Source organism: Lentinula edodes, assembly GCF_021015755.1.
Source record: "Lentinula edodes strain Le(Bin) 0899 ss11 chromosome Unknown C8R40scaffold_63, whole genome shotgun sequence".
NCBI lineage: Eukaryota > Fungi > Basidiomycota > Agaricomycetes > Agaricales > Omphalotaceae > Lentinula > Lentinula edodes.
Window position 1 is genome coordinate 9615 of NW_025764369.1, and position 20790 is coordinate 30404.

Sequence of the window (20790 nt, forward strand, 5' to 3'; positions counted from 1 at the left end):
CTCCTTCTCGTACCACAGGGTGTGTAGATATGTAAAAGTGTCCGCGCTCGTCATTCCTGGTACGCTACGGACATCTTGCCTCCATCCCGGTGGCATCGACGATATGATGATGCACCGGAATTGTGCGTCGGTCGCTGTTCCTCCCAGGTCGTGCACCTTTTTAAGTAAGTTCCGCATCCTCTTTTCGTGCTCCTCCATTGTTGACTCTGGGTCGTATTTCTCTTGTCGGAGGTTTGTGTCCGCGAGGTGGATCCGTTGTTCATCCCTTTTCTTGAAACGTTTGATTAGCGCCTGCCAGATCTCGGATGCGCGTTTCGTCTCATCTACTCCCAGTCCGACTGGGTCAGTGATGTTTGAGACAATGGCTCCCGCAACTAGCCGGTCTCGAGAGTCCCATTCCTCTGGGAATGGTGTAGGGCTGAACAGAGGTGTGGTCTGCTGTGCTGCTGGGTATATTTGTCCGGGGTAACTGCTAGGTCTAGGTATCGTTCCATCTAGATATCCTGTCAGGCCTTTTGATTATACTGCAAACATGATTTCGCGCTTGTATGGTCGCCAATTATCTTCACCGACGAGTTGCTTTTCATCCGGGAGTCTGGGTATGTTCGGGCTGTTTCCGAACGACATCTTGTTTTTATGAAGATACTTCCGAATTGAGTTCTTTTACTGCTGATAGACTTTTTCATATTTAATCAGAGTGCGAGTCTCATAATCTGTTAACGTAGGATTAAGCTCAGTTGATATGAAAACAACTGTGTATTATCTCGGTACCTGTTAACGTAGGATTAAGCTAACGGGTACCGTCAGTAAGTATAGGTATCCTAATCGCTAGTGAGCTCACCTCAGTTGATATGAAAACAACTGAGGGAGCTCGTGTACGTCCGTCTGCGTGACCTATCTACAGCTGTACAGTATATAGTAATCGTGATCAGCGTAGACGAATTAGGAACAAAGGTCAAAGCTGTATATCTGACGTACGGAGTACACCCCAACATCTGGTAGATTAAAAAAAGAGAAATGCTCAAAGATGCTAAGTTAAGTCCAGGTTAAGTCTTCTACAGGTGTATCGGACCGGGGTAAACCGGGGTTGCCTTTGAGTCTCAAGACCTTCAGGTCGGCAATTACTTGAACCGGCTCAGATCTTGTGGTTGCGCAGTTTTATCTGGGAGAAATTATGTGCTGACAAGGTCAGGAAAGCTGTGAACTCTGCATTTAACAATCCTAAGACCCTTTGATGTAGGTACCTATGATACCCTCACAATTCACAGCTACGCAAGAGGAGCTATCACTGGCAGATATAATTCTGTCAAAGGCTCTTGACGGTCAGATAAAGCGTGAAGACCCCGCAGCTGCCAAACTCGATGCCGATACAGCAGTGAAGGTGTTTCTTACAACTAAATTATCCCCGCAAGTCCTTTCAGAGATATGGAGTGAAGCAGATATTGGGGAGAAAGGATGGTTAACGAGGCATGGAAAGCTTCCAAACCCTTCAAGGAACTCTAACATTTATCAAAGTTTAGGCAAGAACTGACGGTCGCGCTAAGATTTATCGGTTGGGCTCAGTCCGGGCGACGTAGTTTCGATCGCGATCTACTTTCAAAAGGTGAGTTGTATACACATTGAGTTGACCTTCTGGTGGTTGACGCCGACAGTGCAGTCAGCCCCTTGGCGATATTCAATACACAAACTCCACCTAAAGATACTACTCTTACTAGTACTCCGGCGTTCACCACTGAACCTCCATCAGCATCTCTTACGAATCCAACAACACCAGGAGATCTTGCTCAGCTGAAGAAAGGTTGGTCTTTTCAATCTAATGAGAGCTACGTTATTGAAAACTGTATGTAGCAGTGTCACAAAACCCCCACGTTGCGAATTCGATCTACTCATCCCCAATTACTTCTCTCATTCCTTCCCCTGCGTATGTTACTCCGGTGGACCTACAAGAATGGAATGTACCTGCAACTTTTATATCTCATTCCCACAAACTTTTCGACCAAAACGACCACTTGCAGAAAGGTTACCTTGACGCTGAGACTGAAGTTTCACCGTTGTATCGCAAAGCCAGGCTGACTGATGGGCAACTTTCGAGAATCTGGTATGCTTTCCTATCAACGCTCTCCTCAATTTCTCAAATTCAACAGGCACACCTTAGGAGTCAGAAAATTTACTCGATTTACCAAAGATAACTTTACAGGCGGCCTCTTCCTCGTTTATCGCGCGCTTGCTGGATTGGAAATACCAGAAGATCTTCCTGAGTCTTTTGCGACCGCGTTTTCTGCTCGGAACCAATCCACTGGTGAGTTACTGTTTGTGGTTGGGGCAAGTGCACTTCAATGATCGTCGTTGACGAAGATCCGTTTGACCATGAGGTATCATCCTCGTCATCAGCTCCAGTTGAGGAGGACGAAGTTGGGAGTCTCTATGCTCAAATACGTACTCTTCAGGATGCTCTCACAACAGTCAGTCAGGAGAACGAAGATCTGCGTTCTTCAGTACAGACCTTAAACCAACTATCACGCCATCATACTGTATCTCTCAACCGCATGTCACGCAATGTCGATAACGGTCTGGTAGAAATTGCGCGGCTGCAGTCCGAGTTACTGGATAAGAACAGTGTCTTGACTCGCTTACCTGCTTCGCTGAGGCTTACTGAAGATCTCAGCAGGGAAAATACAGTACTTCGATTGCAAATTGAAGAGCTGACGTCCCGTCTCGAAATCTCTCATGGTGACGTGGCAGCCCAGGAGTTGATTGCTGAAGAACTCACCAGAGAAACCGAACGGCTCAAACAACAACTCGATAATCTTCGAGAAGCGTCTACACATGTACCCTCTGTTGCGGGCGATGAAGAACTTCAAAACCTAATCAACGAAGATCTGTCTCGCGAGAATCGCCAACTGCGTAATCAAGCGAGTGAACTGCAAGAGACTTTGTCGCAGCTTCAAATACCCAATGACGAGTTGGATTCACTGAAAGGAATTACTCGGGTGTTAACTCGAGAGAATAAACGCCTCCAACGGCGAGTCCGGGAGATGGAGAGTTTGTCCACCGCCCAGGAAGGGATGAGACAACAAGTAGAGCAATTGAATAGGGATAATGAGCGTCTCCGGCGTGAGCTGGCGCAGGTGAGAAGACCGCGCCAAAACACCACTGATGTACCCCCTCCAGCTTACGAGGATATTGGTCATTGATTTCGACACTCGATGCTTGTTGGTATATCCGACATGTCCCAGGAGGACTCCTTCATGTTCTATCTGTTTGCAATACGGTAATATTAGAACGGACGATTGATATAATTTTCAACACACTGGAAAAGTGTCTTGAAAAACGCTCTGCTTCATCATTATCAATTGGAAAAGCATGGATCTAAAATGGACAAGAATATCTCCAGCGAACAAATATCCTACTAGCCAGCTATAGCTAGTCGTCTTTCAGTGCCGAAGTCACGACCCAACTACTACTTCGTTGTTGTGACTTCGGGAGGGTGGACTACTTTTGCTCATCATGATCTCATTTCAAGGCAGATTTAGGCAGATCAAGCAAAAAGATACATAATCACTATGGGCATGACTCTATACTTAGAGGCTTTTAGAGGTCCACGAAGGTCCATAGAGTAGGTCATAAATTCTTGGGACGCTTTGCCTTTTCTTCTGTAAAGTGAGTCTAGATCTTAAGAGCTTAAACGCTTGAAGTCGTGACTCGAGACTGCGTTTGAGAAATTCATGCCATAGCTAAGCCAGAGATGGCCTGGCCATGTGCCGGGTGCTGCCTAAAAACGTCATAAATCATGCACCAGACATAACAACGCGTCTGTCACAGAATGTCACGCAAATTCTGTTTACTCTTGAGCTCTCTTGTCTTTTTACTGCCCCGCCAATCCAAAGATTATTCCCGCTCAACGATAAGGCTGACAATCTCAACGCTGAAAGCTTTCCATTTTTGGATATTCTGCAATGCCAGCTTCTCCACCCGATATTATTAAACGGCCAGCAAGGACTTATGGTCGTCCAAAACCAGCAATCGAGGTTTCTACCTCAAAGCCCTCTACAAACATATATAATTCCATAGCTAGTGATGATAGCCTCCTGAACATGGGCTCCGACACGCCTGGCGAGGCTCCACCTACCTCTGAACCTTCAAATTCTCCGCTTGTTGAGGCAGAAAATGATGGAAGAAACAGGGATGACGGGGGCAATAAAGACGCGTCGTCTGGCTATCCTTGGAAGTGGACGATCGACATAAAGCATATAGATGAAAGCGAGGACGAAGGTGGTGGTTCTTCTCAGAAAACAGAGTCGTCAGGGGATAAATGGTCCAAGCCCACCGATCCGGAACCTTTGTTTTCTGAACAAAGGGACGGCCATATATCGCACACTCTAGCCTCTCCTTCTCATGAAACAGAGCTTTTGTTATCCCAAGATGCTTTCTCCGACTCGCTCTCGAAATTAGCCCCATCGTCGTTTGGGCATTCGCACCGAACATCAGCATCTCCAACTCCTTCACCAACTTTCCTTCGACAACGCGTCTCTAAGCACATCAAATGTGTGGAATCTGACGGGGAAGTTGAGCGAGAAACGGACAGAAGCTCATACTCATCGTCACCAGTGAAACATCCAATCAATACCCCACAAACTCGCTCTTCAACTACCCCTCCGACATCTGACGCCGAGGACGAGATGCCTTCTCGAAAAGCCAAAACCCATTCTAAGGGAAAGTCTGTCGCAATTATGAACCCTTTGGTACTCCAACCTGCAGTCGACTTAGATGTACGAAAGGCTAAAGGAAAACGATCACAGTCCAACAAAGTCAAGGTACATTACAAATTGCCTTCATATGTTCTTATCTCAACAAATTCTGCATGTAGGCTCCGACGAAAAAAGAACGTCGAGATACAGTTATAGAACGTCAACGGATGAATGCAGAGAAACCAGTATCTATCCCTCGCGTACAACGCAGTAGCAAACTGACGTTCAATAATCTTTTGAGTAAAATGTAGGTGTGGAGTTTGTCCGATGATTTTACGTGCTCTGATCTCGGGAATTAGTGCTGGAAACACGCCGGCACCCTTGAAAGGAGAGGATTCAATGGATCCAATATCCGAATTTTCAGAGTACTCCTCCCCTACCAGTAACCGCAGTGCGGTCGTTCCGGCCGATACAAAGCTTACAGAAGCAGAAACCCCTCGTACATCCATGCCAGAACTTCCTGACGGCGCTGACTCCGACGAGGAACAGCTTCCAGATATAGACCAGTTGCTCAAAAGCCTCCAAGAAAAGAAACTGCTGGCTCTGCAGCAGCAGGGGCAACTGCGCTCGAGTGCATTAGCGTCAGATGATGACGATGACTTGGAGATTGTAGATAATCCAAGCACTAGCATACAGGTTGCGATACAGAAAGAAGCTGATGCGAGAAAATCTGGTCGGCCCGGCATTACGGCGAGTACTCGAATTCTCCAGAAGCATGCTGGGATATCTAGTTCCCGTCGCACGGGTGAAGTCGCGTCTGCTTCACAAGCTCTTAACTCCAGGGAGTTGAATGAGGTCTTGTTAAAGAGGGTCAATGCTGAGAACACACGCAGGACACAACAAAAGACTGAGGAGTGGATCAGCAGAGGAGGGAAACCACTGGGACCAGAGATTCAAGCGTCCGAACGACATGGTCTGGATTGGTATGCACAAAAAGCATTGGAGGACCTGAAAAAGACGGGCACAGAGAACCGAAATCACCATCAGAGAGGGACTGACGACCAAGAAGATGAAGAGTGGACTTCCTTGCGGGGATCTGCGAGTCCTGCCGTTGTTGATCAAGATAGTAGCAACGAGTACGAAGAAAACGAAGGGGATGATGAAGAAGGTTTCGAAGATGACCAGGACATCACAATGGTGAATGAAGACACTCAAGACGAAGATATTCCAACTCAAGTTGATCTTCCTCACCGACGAGCCGTGCGACCTATCGTGAATTCGGACACTGAAGATGAAGACAACGAAAATCTCTTTGCACGACGTCATTCACTCGGAAAAGTCCTTGTGCAGGATTCAATGATTCTGGACCAGGACTCCGACAAAGTTTCCCCCGTTCCTCAGTTTGCCCGCCGTCAATCGGATTCTTCCTATGACGGGGGGGCTACCGAAGACGAGTGTGACAAGGAGAACAACGACCGACTCATGTATGATCGGAGTGAAGATAAGGAAAATACTTCTGTTATTCAGCATGAATTATTGAACCATGGACCTTCACCAGGACGTCGGAGCTCTGTCCATAATCTTGAGGAAGGCTTATCGAGTCGTCTTTCAGTATCTTTGGATGGTTACGCCACAGACGAGGACAAAGAAAATCCTCGCAGTCCTCTGAAAACCCTTAGCGTTTCTGAAATCGAGCCCTTCACTCCTGCCGCTGTCTCCTTTGCGATAAGGCTTGAGCGAGCGACTTCTACAGCATCTATCGCTGATAAACCTCCTGATCCCTTGCTTTCTCCTCGAGTCTCTCGTGAATCTCAGATGTCCGGCTTCTCTCAATTTTCGGACGACGGAGAGGGATTTCGGCCAAAAAAATTAGAGGCTGGCTTTTCCGGGTTCTTCGATAGTCAGATACCTTCAAGTTCTTCTAGTCCGCTTTTGGGAAGCTTGACGGAACCGGGCCAGGTGGGTTTTATTTAGATGATTGACTAATGCTGAACTCCTTCTTTCTCTTTAGTCAAACAATTTCTTTGATAAGCTCCGCAGGAATAATCCGCTTGCCCTCACCCAAGAAGTCGGTCTGCAACCTGCGCTCGAAGTTGATGAAAGTCTGAAGCGTCAAGCTGACGAGGTCTTTGAGAGGGAGCAGGAACTGATCATTGAAACGGTGAACGCGTCCACCAGCAAGAAACCAGAGTTATATATAAATGATCAAGGGTGCGCGCTTTCCTTCCGCAATAAAAATGTCGTTTGTAATCGCACTGGAACAGATTTCTTACCCAAACCCGCCCTGACGGAAATGTAGAGGTATATCGTCCTCCACCAACACCATCTCAGTTTTTCTCGCAAAATGGACAATTTGCTACTCAGGCAATTTCGAGCCAGGGCCTCACTAGGCGGCCCTTCCGCGAATTATCTATGTCTGAAGCCGAATCCACGGAGGATACCCCAGTGCGTAGAAATCGATTGCATCGTCTCAAGAAGCGAGATGAGTCTGGGTCATCTTCAAGTGCTCAGCTCTCAAATATTTTTGGAGAACGTTCTATTTCGCCCCCTCTACCTAGCCCCAGACCCCGAAGACATCGACCCGTGGAATCTCAAATTCGAAAAATTGGGCGAAGGCTGGAAAAATCGGAATTTATCGAAGGGGAGGCGCAGGAGAGTGATGAAGATGAAATGTTTGGTTTCCGTAAAGTCGAGGAGGATGAGGAGGATGGAGAACACCTGGACCGTAATCTCGAAACTCTGGTAGACGATAAAGAATTGGACCAGACACAGATAGCAGAAGACAGAGTTCTGGAGAAATTTCAGTCAGCGTTTTGTCCATTTCTTATGCGCTCTACTCATCATCTTCCAGAGAACAACGACAAGCGGATGATGCTCACGTTGAGGATGTGGCCCACAAGCTTGCCCAAGGTCATTTTCGCAACGGCAAGAGATCCAGAGGTCAAGCCAGTATTGATAACAGTGATGATGACGATGAAGAAGACGAGACGGGTCGTAGGGTCCGATGGAAAATGAAGAAGGAGCCTGAGCTTAGGGGAGATATCAAATCATTAGGTATGTGCATCAATCTATTGATTGTCGTCACCACAGCTCAGTGTCCTTGTAGCCGGACAAGACGCAACTCGGGCGTTTGCTGAACAATATCAGGCGGCAATCAATAGCGATGGAGATCCTGAACTGGCGTTCCTTCAGGGAGATGACGCCAACGATATCATTATGACGGGGCCGAACTATGGGCAGGATGACGAGGACGATGCGAACGAAGACGACGAGGACGACGAGAATACTGTCAACACAAGTGATATCATGCGCCAGTTACGAGAAGCAGCAAAACGTGGCAAGGTCCGAGCTAATTCACTAGTTAATTTGATGCTGTACCATTAACACTGGTCCAATTGCTTCAGGATGACTGTCCAGCTATAGACCCAAACGATTTATCGTTTGTTGATGCAGACAACGACGACGAGGATGAAGATCTTCCTCGGGTGCGCCATGTCACCAATGCCAATATTCATACTCGGGGAACTCGTAAAGGTGCTGTAGGGACCCTCGTTTTCGACCCTACGGAGGTATGCTGTTGAATGCACTCATTCCTGAACTGAATCTAACCTTGTGATGGTGTGTAGAATCATAGATCGGAATTGATGGTAGACGAACAAGGACGTCAACGAGCGCAAGAATACGTGAAAAATGAAAACCGGCTTCGAAGAATGGGCACCGGTCGGTCGGTTGTCGGAGGTATTTCAGTCGTGGGTAATAGGCATCCGAATTCTCGAGTCGGCTCGCACGCTCGCAACAACCCGACGACTTCGAAGAAGCCTCCACCAATCAAAGCTGCACCTAGCATATTGAAGGGACTGACTCGTAAGGAACATTTCCAATAACCAGTAATGCAATCACTCAGGAGTTAGCATCGTTTCATTCCTATAATTTCTCATTATCTTTTGCTTTGTTATATGTATGCACGCATTGTAATTTACAAGTTAATATCCAATGGTCTACGATACGAGTACTTGAACCAAACTTGGACAGCTAACTATATATGATGTAAAGATGGTGCGGGCAAGCGATGGAGATATACTTGAAGACAAGAGTGCGATCATATATTGAATTGTCAAAAAGTAAACCCAGACATATTAAGTATCTGAACTTCCTCCTCACAATCACTGGGTATAAGAATGTAGGAACGAAAATGAACACAGGATCCTTCGTGACATTGGTCAATAGAATTGCTTCCCAGCAGACCTGCCGAACCGTAACCAAGGAGCTTTCGCCGGTCGAGGTTGAGCGATGGTATAAGGTCGTGAAACCTGACGCGTATGGGACGTACTCCTTCTTTTTCTGCCGGTTGTTTGTATCTGTCCAGTGCGTGATTAGATTGAAGGGACAAGTACAGTCATATTTGCGCACCTTATGCCGAAGTAGAATAAGTTTTGCCATGTTCGCAGGGGGTCCGCTATCTCTGAAAGGATTGCCTGATTCCAGTTATCAGTAAATTAATTTTAATTCCGTGCATAGCTTTACGAACGAGCAGCGACGACGGCCAGACCTGATTCATGAGCATCAAGAGAGTCGTCAAGTGCCATGATAGAAGCCAGAACGTGAGGTCCCGCGCCGACATAGATTAGAAGGAGGGCGATGAGGAACGAGCTGAATGCAAAGGCGAGCATGTTTAAGCAGCTCCAAGTACTGGCGCTGGCAGCCAGCCGAGAAGACCTCTCTCTTGGGAAGAGTCAGTGTGCAAGGAAGAAATTCGAACAGATGTTGGGGATCAATATATGTACATCGAAGCTCACGTAAACTGTTACCTGTCTCAGCAGTATTTGATAATCAATTACTCTACTCCGGTTTTACTTCCAAAAAAATGTCTTTACGCTCTGCAGCCACTATATCCATCGTTGGCATAACTTGCAAAGCTTTCCTCAACTCTGGGCTATGTAAATTATCTGTCAATGGCCTCCAGAATCTTGTTCAAGCACTAGAAAACGCGCACCGGGAGCATGACCGAGGAGTAGTTACTAGTCAGTTCTTCGCCTTTTCAACCCCCGGAGAACAAGGAAACCAATGATTTTCTCATTACTCTTCAGTATCGAACCACATTTCTACGTGCGTCCTAACTCCCAAACACCTTTGCCCATCCTTAGTATGAGATTGAAGACTGGATGACCCGGTTACCTGGGGCATACTTCCCGTGACATATTATCTTCGCAGCTCGCGCTTCACCCGCTGGACACTCGGTGCCTCAGATATCATGTTCACGAACTCGTACGCATCCGTCCATATGGTCTACGCGTCTGTTAATTTCCCTTTTTGCCAGCGTAGGGTGTTTTCTACCTTTTTCCGATATGGACAAGTCTTCGAAACTTTCCGTGGCAAGGGAATATATCAACCAGCCGTGGACAATGCAATAGAAAAGCTAGATCAAGGTTGCTGGGTAAGTCGCAATATGTTTACCTTCGCTAGTCCTACGCTCATGGATTTCCAGGTCCATCTCTTTGGAGAAGGAAATGTGAATCAACCTGACACGTACCAAAAGGACGAAAACGGATTTGCAGTTCTGCCGCGGTTCAAATGGGGAATGTAAGCTGTAGTCGTCGATTTCTATCTGCATGCTTGCTGAATTGACTCTGTAGAGGTCGCATCTTATCCTCTACTGCCCGCAGTCCCATAGTCATCCCAATGTGGATAACTGGTTTCGACAAGCTCATGCCAGAGGGTCGATCCTTTCCCTTCAAGTATTTCCCTCGTATCGGCGCTCGCCTGAGCATCACTTTTGGCGAGCCCCTTCCCCTTGACCAGATCCGCTCAACACAGGTCCGTGTCTCGTCCGACAGGCACCCAGAGCAAACCCAAATAGACTTCGATGCCAGAATGCGCACTGAAATAACGACTGCCATTCACAAAGCAATATTAACTTTGGGTAGAGGCGTATCGGGACCATTGCTAGCGGACCCATCTTGTTAGAATCTTACATCTGTCCCGTATCTTTATTTGATATACACTTATAATCATACCAGTACTTCAATCTGTGCTAAATGCTTATACAGTGGTTCAGGACCTCCAAAAGTCAAATTACAATGAATGTTTTAACCGTCTTTCACGTATCGTGATCTACGTTGTCTAGTACTCTTCGTTGTTTCCTTCGGTAGTGTTGCCACAGATGTCCTGCTTGGATTGGATACACTACTCAATGCGTTCTCGATGTCCCCCTGCAACTTCTTATTTTCATCGACCAAGACTCCATAGAGCTTCACAAGCCTCTGAAGTTCCTCGGAAAGACCACTTGTGGGAATTGGAGATGCAGCTGCGGCGGTAACCTGTGAGTTACTCATGGTAGTCGTGACAGTTGCGGTCGCAGTGTCATATAACGTAGAGACAGATGGGGATGCTACTGAGGACAATGGCGACGATCCGATGTTATGGGCATTTCCGCCGAAAGTAGACTCCTTGTAAACTTCTGCTATGCTTGTTCTTGAAAGCATTATCCCGATTTCAGGCTGTTGCGGATAGAACCATGCAGAGAGTGCCTATAAACGATATGTTGACATGATTAAGAAACACGATGAAGAACGTATGAATCGAACAGACGACGCACGATCATGATATATAACGCAACCAACATGACGCCTTCAGCCCAATTCGTCTTCGAATCCTCAGTGACATAGTTGAGCAGAAAGCATGAACCAATAAGAATGGCGACTTCGAAAAGATCAAAAAGCAACGACATAGGTCGATCAAGGATCCATCCTAGTAGAACGAGAACGGGCGCCCAAAACATGATGAATTGGATGGCATCGTCGACGTGACGAGAGCTCGCCATGGTATGAGGGACATGATGGCCAAAGAATGTGTTTCGGATAAAATTGACAATAGAGACCACCGCGTCAGCGGAAAATGATACCAATGGGAGGAGGACAAGACCGAACCATCTAGGAAGGAGTTAGAATTTCGATTATTGAAAGAAAAGATGGACGTACTCCTCCGAGTAGCTGAACTTTCGTCTCATGGGCTCTATACTCTCCACAAGAATCTCTGCAGTGATGGCCATTAAAGTCACAGAGAATAACGAAACTATTACAGATAATGTGAAGTTGGCAGTGGGAACCTCTTCCTCCAGCTCGTGTGCGAGCCTTTTCAACTCTTCCGGAGCATCGCTACGTTCATGCAACGAGCCTCCGCCGGCAGGTGGATTATGTAGGAAAACGCGCGAGCAAACATATCTGTTAGAATGGTTCAGCATTGTGTCCTCAGATTGTCAGCAAGTTATGTGCCCACACTGCCAGGAGAATAATTGCCATGCCACGGCTGATCTTGAGGAATTCGCCGCGCATGTAATCGCTAACAACTCCTGTGTCAATGCCCACCGTGGCAGACATATCATCTGTGAAGATGCCTCTGTCTAAGGCAGTAAAGAACGCTATCGGCAGGAGAAACGCAAGAACACTATTTCCAAATGTCACCATTGAGTCATAGTCGGCATCAGAACAAGCGCGTACCCCATAGTAAGGAGAGAGTGATTAAGCCCAGTTATGTGAGGATGAAGCTCTTGTGAAGCGACGCGAGCTCCACCGACGATGAATGAAACTCCGGGTATCAAAAGCAATCGAAGTACGGCCACACCTGTATCAGGTGAAGTTGCAGCGCAGTGATCCAATCAGTGAGAACGAATGAATATACCGATGATGGAGGATTGCAAAAGCCGCAATCTATGAATAGATCAGCATCGCCCACAGCAGATATAGTGAACGTACGCACTCCCAATTAGCCAGGAGCCACAGAGCCAGAATGGCTTCCACCGCACTAGATAGTGGATCTGTCAATCGATAGTTCGACCAAAAGAGCGATACGCACTTGTTTAAGCTTATGAGAATCAAGTCCCCAATATCTGGACCACAATACAATGCCAAGTTCTCAGCGCCGAAGTCAAGCAGTTTGATGATAGGAATTAATGAAAGGAAAGACACTGGATAAAAAAGAACGTGAATTTAGAGGCAGAGATGAAGGTGATGAGTGGAACTTACGAAAAAAGGAAGTAACATGAGATATCATGTCCAAGAAATGCAGGATCCAGAGCACGGGAACGACGAGGATAAAGATGTTGACCCAAGAAGAGAATATGATAGCTTCAAAGCTGCTCAACCAACCCACATTGCAGCCACGAATTCTTTGCCATATGGTAGTCTTTCGAATTGAAGTTGTCGTGGAATTTGAAAATCTACTCCTCGCCGATTCTGAATACTCGTATGGGAGAGAAGGCACTTGCCAAGGTGCATATTTGTCCTCTTCTTCTCTCTCCGGGCTCCAAGTGCTCTGCAGTCCACCATTCTCAAGCACTCCAAGATCAACGGTTTGTAAAGGAGGGTCTATTGGCCGTTGAGGATATGAATTTGCTACAGCTCCTCTATGAGGATTCATGATGAAAATTCAATAGCCAATTGGTGAGACCAGCTCGACCAAGAAAATGTAGATGAGCGCACAGCGCAAGAGGGGAGATGGGGAATCAATTCAGTAGCGTTTGATATCCCAGCGCGTTATATAACCCTGCATAGCCATTTCTGATCCTTCTTCAATGAAGGACTTAGGTTGTGATTCGACAGGATTCGACTTTGAGTCTTCAACATGGCTTTTAATTACCTCTGGACACATCAGGCGACTGCTGCCTCGATGGCTCCGCGGCAGTCTATGTACCTTCTCCTTGCGAGTTAATGGAACTCGCTACCGGACATGCGTGGATAAAATATTCAAGAGCGGTAATTCATCACGTGACTTTTACTGGACTTTTCTCAATTCCATACTGAGACTGTATACTTCAACTTGCGTAGACAATGTCGATGTGAGTTGTAACGTGGTCATATCCTCGATGTGCTAACTGCCTAATAGACCGAAAACCTCCTGGGCGGATGATGTCGATGAACTCGGTTGGTCTGTTCAATTTGATCTGCAGGTTTTTAACGTCCTGTGTAGTATCGGGCCAACAGGAAGACGACAATATCCGAACGGTTATAGAGTATAGTGTGAACGAACAGGGCAAGAAGGTCAAGGTAAGTCAGCACAATCCGTACTCAGAGTCGTATATTTAGCAAGATTCAAGATCACTCGCAAGATCAAGCGAACACTGCAGAAATCTGTCGTAGAACACCAGGTCGCAGAACGTCAAAAATGGGAGAAATTTGGTGCAGAAAGAGGAAATGCTCGGGGACCAGACCGAGCAACTACTACCGTTGGCGAAAACGTCTATCTAACGTTATCGGCGGGTAACAAAGTGTGTAATCTAACCGTTGTGACAATGGGATATGTATTCTCATCGAAGCTTCTTCAGTCTGCCGAGTCAGAGCAGCAGGAAGAGAAAAAACCCGTCAAATCCACTACTGGAGGCAAAGTCGTGTGTCGGCTATGTAAGGGAGATCATTTCACTGCAAAATGTCCTTACAGGGACACTCTCGGTGGTTTGGAAAATGCTGGAGGTGCGACTTGTATAGTCATCTTGCGAAGGAATCTCATACCGCATTTTCTCTATGGTAGACACTGGGGCTGGGCCCGATGACGATACGGTTCCTCCGCCTGATGCGGCCTCAGGAGCAGGCCCCACCGGATCGAAGTACATTCCTCCTTCACTCCGTGCAGGAGCCCGTGGTACAGGAGAGACTATGCGTGGACCCGGTGGTGGAAATAGGGACGATTTGCCGACATTGCGTGTCACAAATATCTCAGAAGACACCCAAGAAAATGATCTCCGTGACTTATTTGGACACTTTGGACGTGTTGCTCGAGTCTATGTCGGTCGTGATCGCGATACTGGTGCTGGAAAGGGATTTGCGTTCGTGAGCTTCGAAGACAGGGCGGTGGCGCAAAAGGCAATGGAAAAGGTCAACGGGAAGGGATACGACAACCTCATTCTCAGTGTGCAGTGGAGTCGTACGTATTTCTCATTCTCAAAGCAAGTTTTAGCTGAAGTCTCCTTTTCTTGAATTCAGAGCCAAGAGCAGATCCCAAGTAGCGACCGGATTTCTTATAAGCTTTTATCTTCACAAATGGATTAACCACTGTGCGGGCTGTCATCATTATATTGCTCTATTTGCTATTCCCCTATGTACCCCAATGTTCAAATTTACTCCACCGAGGATTCGACGATGAAACAGCCACCAGCGTTCAGCATTTCGCTGATTTCTATTTGGCCATCGTAAAACCAAGTGGTCAACGCCTTGTATAAGTTAGGTCAATTCGGATTGTGACTGTTCAAACACACTTACAATCATTGAGTAAAACGATACCATAGCGAATCCTTCCAGCCAATTCGTTTTGGCGTCCGCTGTTACATAATTAACCAAGAACATCGCGCCAATCAAGACCGCCACTTCAAATACATCTATTTTGTCGTTCAGATATAGTTGAGCGGCGAATACTGTTAACATACCAAACAGAAGTGACATTGGTTTATTTGTCCACCATCCTAATATTACGATGAAGGGCATCCAAAATAGTATGAATTGTATGGAAAGATCAATTGCACGAGCTTTGGCCAGAGTCGCTGGGGGCGTCTTCCTTCCGAGAAGATGTTCGCAAATGTACCGCAAGAAATATGCGATCGCTACAAATCCATCGGCCGCGAATGATCTAACGACACGATAAAGTCAAGGCTGTTGAGGGGAAGGCAATGCAACTTACACGATTGGCAATAATACTAGACCAAACCACCTACATTTCAATTAGTACCAATAGTGGATTTCACCAAAGCCTACGTACGCACTCTTCTCGAATACCCCTATCCTCGCGTACAAATTCGATGCTGTCCACCAACTACATACAGACATCGTCAGATGGGTTTCACCTCCATTACATCAACATACCCATTCAGCGGTAGCCGCCATGAGCGCGATGGTTACAGCAAGCATACCAAGACAGACCCATTGATTGACTTCAGGCTCACCATGTATTAAGTGTTCCTCCTCGTCGAGCAATGCAAGGGGAGCATCGGGATGTTCAGCGAGAGTGTCGTGTTCGCCAGGAGGATCGTGCAGATACACACGAGAAGCCACGTACCTGAATGGACAGACGGCCAAATGAACAAATAGTTGGTTCGGAAATACAAAGAGAGACTGACACTGCGAGCAGGATAACGGCGAGACCACGACTGACCACTAAGAAAGTATCACGAGTGGTATCGTTGACAATATACGAAGGATTATCGGCTAACGCCTCCGCTCCACGATCCAAAGCGGTGAAAACGGCGGCAGGGAGGAGCAAGGAGAGTACTCTTAGCGAAGAAGCCTGAGTATCAGTAACAACACGAAAAGACAGTGTATAAGCCTACCCCATAACAAGTAGCGAATGATTAACTTGTGTTAGGTGAGGATGCAAATCCTGATGCAAGACGCGGGCACCACCAACGATGAAAGACGTTCCGGGAATTAGCAGAAGATGAAGAATGACCACGCCTGGAGGGAACGCGAAGTGAGAATCATGCGCCAGTGTTCAACGAGTACGTACCTATGATAGTGGATTGTAAAAGCTTTAATCTGGACGTAATAATCAACCGGTGAAAAAGAAGTTGAGTTAATTATTTGAATTCTCTCACTCGCATCTTCTGAGCAAAATGATAGCCAAAGTGGCTTCTACGGCACTACAAGCCAAGGTGAGAAAGCAAACAGTCTCCGCAATCGGCTCTGCTTCACTTGTTCAATGTGACTACAACGAGATCACCAATATCTGTGACCCAAGAGTTAGTCAAATATTTTTCATGTCCTGGTACACCTACCTCTACCCAGATAGAATGCCATTTGCTCCCCGCCGTAATCGAATAGCTTTTCCAAAGGAATAATTCCAAGCAAGCATACTTATGTAGATGTTGTGTCAGATCAGGTCAGATCCACAAAAGAAAAATGTAAAACTTACGTGAAAAAGTCGAGGGGAATGTGAATACATTTTGCCCATTGTTGACATTGCTAAAATGTGCTGCCCATGCAATGGGCAGTATGAGAATAAATATATTGACCCCTGAAGATACGAGCGAATTGATAATCGTCAAGAGCGTCATACTTCAGCAGTCAAAGACTTACAGGACGAGAGAGCAACAGCTTTGAGACTGTCAATGAGGCCAACCTTAGGTCTCCCTTTGCGCAAAAAACGCGTCACGAAACGTTCCAATCTACTTTTCCCGGCATCCACAAACCCACTCATACGTCCAGGTGAGATCTGAGGCGGGTTCAGGCCACGGTCTTGAGTGTTGCCCGCCGAAATCCGCCCTGCCTCCTCATCCACAATGCGCACATTCCGATGCCGCGTTTTCGTAGTCTCCTTCTTACCCATGACTGGAGACTTGTGAGCTGTGGGCTTTGGGGAACATAGGGAAATGATAGCATTACCGCGGAAGATGGAGCTGAACAATTTATATTCGGAAAATGTAACGAGTTTGGAGAACAGAGTCTCTGACGAAGATATACCAAGCACTTGCGCTGTCTTTCTTCCTCGCTCTATGCACTCGACCTGATATTGCGTAGTGACCAATCCCAGCGTTGCTCGGCAGAAACACCTAGAAAGCCAGAGCTAAACGGAACACAAATGTGAACCAGGAGATTGAACGGGAAGAGAGTAAAGAGTTATGGTCTCGGAACGCTCATTCCTTCACCAACATGAGGCCGCAGCGCTGGGGCAGTCATTATTGCCGTGATGGTCGACGGTCTTGGTGATGGTGGTGGCTGATAAGCCCGGAAGCCAAGAGAATCAAAGAATGTGACATTCAATGAATGACGAGGAAGAAATAGAGTTCGGAGCCGAGTGAAAAAGCCAACTGGGCCTGGCGAAAGACGACGAGCGTAGTCATTTTAACGTTGAACAGGGTTTAAACTTTGAGAGGAATTACAACATGACAAAAGTCGTAATTTGCGTCCATGCGTTCACAATTTACACAGCTAAGCAGTTAAATTCTTCGTGTGAGACGTACAGTCATCTATGGGTCCTTTATACACCCGAGGTCCTTTATACAAACACATCGGAAAACTGAAATTCAAAAGTTTTTGGTCTCGGAGTTTTGAGATTTATGCCTAAAAATACTTTGTCCATTGGGGTGAATGAGGACACCTGACAACCCACTAAGAGGCCTGTACAAAGTGCGGGTAAGAATAGGAGAAAATTTTTAGAATCCATGAGCCAAAAGAGGGTAAAAATCACAATTTTTCATGCTGGGCCCTAGGGCTAAAATTGGGTAAAAAGGCTCCTTTCAAAAAGGCCTCATCTACAGTTGGGTAAAATGGCCCCTACGAGACTCGAACATAGTGCTCACTGAGCACAAAGCAATTGACTCGGCACCACTACACGATATTGACAACATATTGTAAGGTATCATAAACATTACTATACAGCTTGTTTATACATGTTTTTGCATGAACATCGTAGTAGTTGAATCTGGAGCTCAAGGGAAACTATATGGATGATGATCCATTAGATGAGTTCATAATTTCAGCATAGATAAAACAAGGGAAAAAGAACCACCTGCAGTAGAAACAAACAAAGAGAAAATACATTTGGCAGCTTTCTGGCAAAAAATAAGCAAAAAAAGATGAAAAATCAAATTTTGGATATACCCTGAGGTCTAAACCGGGTAAGAATGGGGTCTGGAATGAAGCCAGAGGAGAATCCGGGTAAAAATCCACCTTTTGGACCCCCAAAAAATGTGGGTAAAACTTGAGTTTTTGGGATCAGGCCTCTTAGTGGGTTGTCAGGGGTCCTGGTGAATGTCTCCGAAGAGTATATGTAGCTACATTGAAACAGAAATATGGTAAAATAGTGGATAAAGGCGAAGATAGATGTATAATTTAAAGTATTTAGACAATCTTTCAGCAAAAATTGTAGGAAATATAACATAAACTAATTATACAAGCATCATGCAGTTTTAATATACAAATCGAGGCTGCAATGTATGAGGAATAGAACAGAGGTGAACGAGGAGGTCAAGGAAGTCACATCACACTCATCAAATCAATGGTCAGTCAGACCGCTGACACATAACTAAATGGACTGATAAAACAAATAAAGAAATCACACTGTGATGTGACGGGTGTCTAAAGGACTCGATTTCTCTTGATAACGACTTTTTGGACTGATAATGTTCTGGCAACACAAAAGTTCACTTCCTAAAATCATATTAGTGGGGAATGTTCATCTATTAAGTTAGTTCATTGTGCCTATGTAGTCAGATTTCTTTCTAGTCGTGATATGAGTCATTCCGAAGCATAAGAAAATTTGAGTGTATAAAGGAGCCATAGATGACTGTAATATGTACATTTCGTGTGTTCATAAAATCATATAGTACATCGAACATTGACAATATCAATGGGAGCGTACCAGTCGACAACGACGAAGGATACTTCCATCGTCATCATCGTCTCCACTTCCCTCACTGCCTGAAGACGATGAAGAATTGGATGACGGTATGACTTGTCCAGATATAACAGCTTCTGCATAATCACTGTACGCAGCTTGGAGTAACAGGACAAATGCTTGACCCTCTGGGCTTGCCGAATCCGCAGCACTGGGGGAATCAAACGTCTCCGGATCGACAGTGTCTCTAAGCCACCCATCACCATCAATATTACTTTCCACAAGCTGGAACGCTTTGTCGGCATTGGGTATCAAAGAAGTGTCGTTTGTGTAAACCGCCATCCTGTACGTGACGGAGGCTAGCAATGCTGTTCCTGATGAATCTGCAAAGGAGTTCGAGTCGTCGATGGTGTTTAGAAGCGTGCCATTTTCCAGCTATAATACGCATGAGGGGAAGTTCAATTGGCGAGTATCACATATTTACCTGGTATTGCCAAGATGAAGATAAAATTTCTTGTATCCATTGAGTTAGGTTGGCGGTCTGATCAGCGAAGTCGGTCGTCATAGAAGAATGATTCAAAGTTTCAAGCACTCTGAGCATCCCAGCAGCAGCCCAACCATTGCCTGATATAAAGTTATGAGTGTCTGCGTATATGATGGAATGCACAGGGATTGATACCAGTTGCCCAGTGACTGTGGTGCTTTTAGAGATATTCATTGCTCTGACAGGTTCGAAGACATACGTTGTGTCCTGCCAGCTACCCAGCGCAACGTGTCTCCAAAGGCCATCGTCATCTCTCAGGACATCGCGGTATAGGGATATTTGCTCATAGGCTGTTTGTAGGAGGTATGACTCATTGTCGCCTGCTTGTAAAGCGCCATAATAAGCAATGAATGGAGGTGCCATGTAGATAAAATCAGCCCTGTGTCGTATTTAATGAGCATTGAAGATGAATTGAGAGACTGAATCCTGTACCAAAGCTGAACTTCGTCGCTTCGATGAGATATGGCGCCTGAATCTGTAGAGATTTGATTCGGATGGCAGTCAGAGAAGGGCAAGGTGGACGAACCTGTACGAGGAGCAACGTTGAGAAGATAATCCAATTGTTCACCAGCGGCGATGGCGTAGGAAGTATTTGAGCTATCTGTCCAATTCGCTAATAGAACGGCAACTCCAATCGATGCGGGATCTCCCACTGCTCCGTCGTTGGCTACAAGGGCTAAGGAATCGTTAGGTTTTGCAGATACAGTGCTGTTGAACAAATGGAGGATTAGCGGCGCAAAGTGTCAGCTCTCTCGATGAGTGCGCACTCATTGGCAATTTTTAGAACGTCGGAAGCATTATTTGCGCTGGCGAGAACGTGTGGTGGAGGAAAGGCACTGGCATTGAAAACCGAAAGAGCAGGCCAGTCGAGTTCCGTCAAAGCTTCAGCAGCCGTGCCAAGCTCCCAACTACAAAGATCTGAATGAAGGAGGCCTAGACTTACTACAACGTGAACGCGTACCTTTGAGAGGCGATCGCAATCAAATTCGAGCGAACTTGCTCAATAACACTGCTGTCGAGGCCAGCATGCAGAGACGAGAGCGCTTCGAGTGAGGAGAGGACAAGAGCAATAGAGTGGAGAACAGGTGCCATGACAGAAAAGAAGAGGACAACGATGTTAGAAAGACGTAACTTCTGAACCCACGTATTTAAACCTTCGACAAGTTCTTCCCGTTCTCAACTGTTAATCAGGGGGATTTCAGGAACAATGAACCACCAATAAATGAGATATCTTCAACATTC

General features: G+C 46.1%; 9 protein-coding genes across 9 annotated transcripts; 5 read left to right on the plus strand and 4 right to left on the minus strand.

Moving 5' to 3' along the window:
* Window positions 1–1091: 1091 nt before the first annotated feature.
* C8R40DRAFT_803552 (uncharacterized protein) lies at window positions 1092–2057 on the plus strand. The gene is made up of 5 exons (XM_046236269.1): window positions 1092–1187; window positions 1241–1467; window positions 1521–1603; window positions 1716–1798; window positions 1849–2057. Exons 2-4 carry the CDS (start codon window positions 1247–1249, stop codon window positions 1790–1792), a joined length of 381 nt encoding a protein of 126 aa, XP_046079845.1. The 5' UTR covers window positions 1092–1187; window positions 1241–1246; the 3' UTR covers window positions 1793–1798; window positions 1849–2057.
* On the plus strand, window positions 2058–3388 carry C8R40DRAFT_803553 (uncharacterized protein). Its single transcript, XM_046236270.1, has 2 exons — window positions 2058–2098; window positions 2163–3388. Exon 2 carries the CDS (start codon window positions 2337–2339, stop codon window positions 3192–3194), a length of 858 nt encoding a protein of 285 aa, XP_046079846.1. The 5' UTR covers window positions 2058–2098; window positions 2163–2336; the 3' UTR covers window positions 3195–3388.
* A 384-nt stretch (window positions 3389–3772) lies between these two features.
* C8R40DRAFT_1241414 (uncharacterized protein) lies at window positions 3773–8602 on the plus strand. The gene is made up of 9 exons (XM_046233543.1): window positions 3773–4814; window positions 4868–4995; window positions 5048–6647; window positions 6700–6899; window positions 6953–7492; window positions 7540–7742; window positions 7795–8030; window positions 8093–8257; window positions 8315–8602. The coding sequence occupies exons 1-9, from the start codon at window positions 3957–3959 to the stop codon at window positions 8570–8572; spliced, it is 4188 nt and encodes a 1395-aa protein (XP_046079847.1). The 5' UTR covers window positions 3773–3956; the 3' UTR covers window positions 8573–8602.
* Window positions 8603–8908: 306 nt separating this feature from the next.
* C8R40DRAFT_1177352 (uncharacterized protein) lies at window positions 8909–9358 on the minus strand (the record flags this gene model as incomplete). The annotated part of the gene is made up of 3 exons (XM_046232668.1): window positions 8909–9046; window positions 9099–9163; window positions 9217–9358. The coding sequence occupies 3 exons, from the start codon at window positions 9356–9358 to the stop codon at window positions 8909–8911; spliced, it is 345 nt and encodes a 114-aa protein (XP_046079848.1).
* Window positions 9359–9552: 194 nt separating this feature from the next.
* On the plus strand, window positions 9553–10652 carry C8R40DRAFT_1061089 (acyltransferase-domain-containing protein; the record flags this gene model as incomplete). Its single annotated transcript, XM_046225400.1, has 6 exons — window positions 9553–9709; window positions 9776–9794; window positions 9846–9953; window positions 10011–10122; window positions 10174–10268; window positions 10322–10652. 6 exons carry the CDS (start codon window positions 9553–9555, stop codon window positions 10650–10652), a joined length of 822 nt encoding a protein of 273 aa, XP_046079849.1.
* Window positions 10653–10774: 122 nt separating this feature from the next.
* Window positions 10775–13103, minus strand: C8R40DRAFT_1177354 (uncharacterized protein; the record flags this gene model as incomplete). Its single annotated transcript, XM_046232669.1, has 9 exons — window positions 10775–11215; window positions 11284–11617; window positions 11666–11908; window positions 11964–12131; window positions 12185–12308; window positions 12366–12394; window positions 12444–12488; window positions 12540–12651; window positions 12710–13103. 9 exons carry the CDS (start codon window positions 13101–13103, stop codon window positions 10775–10777), a joined length of 1890 nt encoding a protein of 629 aa, XP_046079850.1.
* A 410-nt stretch (window positions 13104–13513) lies between these two features.
* On the plus strand, window positions 13514–14685 carry C8R40DRAFT_1074512 (eukaryotic translation initiation factor 3 subunit G-domain-containing protein; the record flags this gene model as incomplete). The annotated part of the gene is made up of 7 exons (XM_046226728.1): window positions 13514–13521; window positions 13569–13610; window positions 13633–13729; window positions 13780–13950; window positions 13999–14152; window positions 14211–14603; window positions 14663–14685. The coding sequence occupies 7 exons, from the start codon at window positions 13514–13516 to the stop codon at window positions 14683–14685; spliced, it is 888 nt and encodes a 295-aa protein (XP_046079851.1).
* A 111-nt stretch (window positions 14686–14796) lies between these two features.
* On the minus strand, window positions 14797–16865 carry C8R40DRAFT_1061065 (uncharacterized protein; the record flags this gene model as incomplete). The annotated part of the gene is made up of 14 exons (XM_046225397.1): window positions 14797–14889; window positions 14939–15054; window positions 15103–15302; window positions 15354–15383; window positions 15436–15485; window positions 15536–15728; window positions 15790–15942; window positions 16000–16123; window positions 16176–16204; window positions 16264–16308; window positions 16361–16394; window positions 16444–16521; window positions 16581–16682; window positions 16745–16865. The coding sequence occupies 14 exons, from the start codon at window positions 16863–16865 to the stop codon at window positions 14797–14799; spliced, it is 1368 nt and encodes a 455-aa protein (XP_046079852.1).
* Window positions 16866–18907: 2042 nt separating this feature from the next.
* Window positions 18908–20735, minus strand: C8R40DRAFT_804412 (uncharacterized protein). Its single transcript, XM_046236274.1, has 6 exons — window positions 20510–20735; window positions 20316–20456; window positions 20075–20256; window positions 19981–20023; window positions 19489–19927; window positions 18908–19439 (listed from the first exon to the last, which is right to left on the minus strand). The coding sequence occupies exons 1-6, from the start codon at window positions 20638–20640 to the stop codon at window positions 19014–19016; spliced, it is 1362 nt and encodes a 453-aa protein (XP_046079853.1). The 5' UTR covers window positions 20641–20735; the 3' UTR covers window positions 18908–19013.
* Window positions 20736–20790: the final 55 nt, after the last annotated feature.

Excerpts from the sequence above, each read along its gene's own strand:
- C8R40DRAFT_803552 (XM_046236269.1), top strand. The coding sequence starts at position 1,247 with ATGATACCCTCACAATTCACAGCTACGCAAGAGGAGCTATCACTGGCA. Across the intron at positions 1,468-1,520 it reads GAGAAAGGATGGTTAACGAG|GCAAGAACTGACGGTCGCGC; the intron begins GCATGGAAAGCT and ends ATCAAAGTTTAG. Across the intron at positions 1,604-1,715 it reads TCGCGATCTACTTTCAAAAG|TACTCCGGCGTTCACCACTG; the intron begins GTGAGTTGTATA and ends TACTCTTACTAG.
- C8R40DRAFT_1241414 (XM_046233543.1), top strand. The coding sequence starts at position 3,957 with ATGCCAGCTTCTCCACCCGATATTATTAAACGGCCAGCAAGGACTTAT. Across the intron at positions 6,648-6,699 it reads GCTTGACGGAACCGGGCCAG|TCAAACAATTTCTTTGATAA; the intron begins GTGGGTTTTATT and ends CTTTCTCTTTAG. Across the intron at positions 8,031-8,092 it reads AAGCAGCAAAACGTGGCAAG|GATGACTGTCCAGCTATAGA; the intron begins GTCCGAGCTAAT and ends CAATTGCTTCAG.
- C8R40DRAFT_803553 (XM_046236270.1), top strand. The coding sequence starts at position 2,337 with ATGATCGTCGTTGACGAAGATCCGTTTGACCATGAGGTATCATCCTCG.
- C8R40DRAFT_804412 (XM_046236274.1), bottom strand. The coding sequence starts at position 20,640 with ATGGCACCTGTTCTCCACTCTATTGCTCTTGTCCTCTCCTCACTCGAA. Across the intron at positions 20,457-20,509 it reads ATTGCGATCGCCTCTCAAAG|TTGGGAGCTTGGCACGGCTG; the intron begins GTACGCGTTCAC and ends AGATCTTTGTAG. Across the intron at positions 19,440-19,488 it reads CTTCATCTTGGCAATACCAG|CTGGAAAATGGCACGCTTCT; the intron begins GTAAATATGTGA and ends TGCGTATTATAG.